General features: G+C 70.1%; 1 protein-coding gene across 1 annotated transcript in view; it reads left to right on the top strand.

Moving 5' to 3' along the window:
- Positions 1-1,774, top strand: part of CHLNCDRAFT_59245 (hypothetical protein) — a 37,306-nt gene that overhangs the window by 32,155 nt on the left and 3,377 nt on the right. The window contains exons 26-30 of the mRNA XM_005843456.1: positions 48-128; positions 298-371; positions 678-909; positions 1,294-1,381; positions 1,600-1,640. Of these exons, the coding sequence (XP_005843518.1) occupies positions 48-128; positions 298-371; positions 678-909; positions 1,294-1,381; positions 1,600-1,640 (516 nt within the window). The remainder of the gene's footprint in view (positions 1-47; positions 129-297; positions 372-677; positions 910-1,293; positions 1,382-1,599; positions 1,641-1,774) is intronic.

Raw genomic sequence — 1,774 nt, 5'->3', positions numbered from 1 at the left:
CTGTGAAGTATGTACTGCACGTACCACATGTACCGCCTGTACCGCAGGCCAAGGACTTCCACCGCAACCTGGGCGAGCTGGCCGACGCGCTGGTGGTGCAGCACGCGTACCACATGAGCGCCGAGGAGGTACTGCACGCGTACCGCTGACATTCCACTGCACTGCATTCCTGTGCCGCACCACTCCGTGCGGCTTGCTGCCTCGTGCGCTGCTGTCCTGCCGCCTGCCCCGCCGGCCAGCGGCGCGTCCTGCCTGGCCCGAAACCTTACGGTACCGCATCTACATGTTGTACCGCAGAGCGAGACCCGGCACTACGGCGAGGCCTCCTGCCGCGACTACCGAGCCTCGGTGCTGGCGGCGCTGCCGCACAGGTGCCGCTGGGTGCTAGCTACTGCTGCTGGGTGCCGTTGCTGCTGCCGCTGGTGGTGGTGGTGGTGGTGGTGGCGGTGCTGCCGTTCTGCTGCTGCTGCTGCTGCGTTCTGCTGCTGCTGCTGTTCTGCTGCTCCCACAGCACACCCCGCACTCCGCCGCTCATCGGCAGCGCCGCCCACCCCGCCGCCTCCTGTACTTCTCTCGGGAGCCGCCTCTCCTCCTTGACGGCGCTGCCCCTTCCCCCCGCACGCTTAGCTTGCCCCCATCCCACCCCTCTTCTCCCTCCCCCTCCTGAGCCCCCGCAGCTGGCACTCCCCGCTGGACACCGCCCTCGTGCCCGCCCACTTCGAAAAGCACAGGGCCGGTACCGGCGCCCAGAAGCAGGGGCTGTCCCGCCTGGGCACCCTCAAGGGCGACGCCGCCAAGGGCGGCGCCGCGGGAGGGAAGCGCGGCGGCGGCGGCGGCGGCGCGGCGGCTGGCGTGGCTGGCAAGAACCCCGGCAAGGGCGGCGGCGCCGTGGGCAAGGTTGTGTCAGCGGTGAGCCTGCTGCTGCGGTGGTGGCGGCGGCGGCGGCAGGGAGTTGTGCCTGCCTGGCCTGGCCTGGCCTGCCGGTGGCTGCTGCTGGGTGCCGCTGGGTGTGCTGTGCTGTGCTGTGCTGTGATGTACTGTGCTGTGCCGCGCTGTGCTGTGCTGCACCCCGGGCTGGCTGCCGCGCTGGCGCTGCCGGCTGTGGCGTCCTTGGCTGGGCGGCCCGCCGCTTTGCTTCGAAGCTTTACGTCCCCGGCTGCCGCTGGCTGTGCCGTGCCGTGCCGCGGACCGCGCTTCCCACCTCGCAGCCTCGCCCCCGCCCCCCCGCCCCGCCCCCGCATTGTGCACGCACCAACGCACACCCTGGCTGACCCCACGCTGTCATGCCTGCAGGTGGTCAAGGGTGCCACCAAGGGCGAGGGCCCTGCCGCGGCGCGGCGCCACGCGGCGCAGCCTCCTAACGTCGTGGTGGCGCACCTAGGTGTGAGGGAGAGAAGTGTGTGTGTGTGTGTGTGTGTGGTGTTGGTGAGGGGTTGGCCTGGGGGAGGGGCATGCGCGCCTCGTGCCGCGCCTCCCGGCGCGCGCCGCACGCCGGCGTGTGCGTTGAGCGCATGCGATGCCTTTGATCGCCCTGTGTCTCGCACACCTGACCCGTGCCGACATGTACCGCCCACATATACCGCCATTGCTGTACCGCAGAGGAGGGCATCGAGGCGATCCACCTGTTCTCGGGGCGCACCGTGTGCCGCCTGCACCTGCCCACCCCGGGTGCGATGTGGTGTGGGGGGCTGCTTGCTGGGTGCTTGTGTGTATGTGCTCTGTGTGTGCTCTGTGTGTGTGTGTGTGTGTGTGTGTCTGTGTGTGCCTGCCAAAG

This window comes from Chlorella variabilis (assembly GCF_000147415.1).
Source record: "Chlorella variabilis unplaced genomic scaffold CHLNCscaffold_30, whole genome shotgun sequence".
NCBI classification, from domain to species: domain Eukaryota; kingdom Viridiplantae; phylum Chlorophyta; class Trebouxiophyceae; order Chlorellales; family Chlorellaceae; genus Chlorella; species Chlorella variabilis.
Note: the sequence above shows the minus strand (reverse complement) of the source record. Positions and strands in the feature narration are given on the sequence as shown.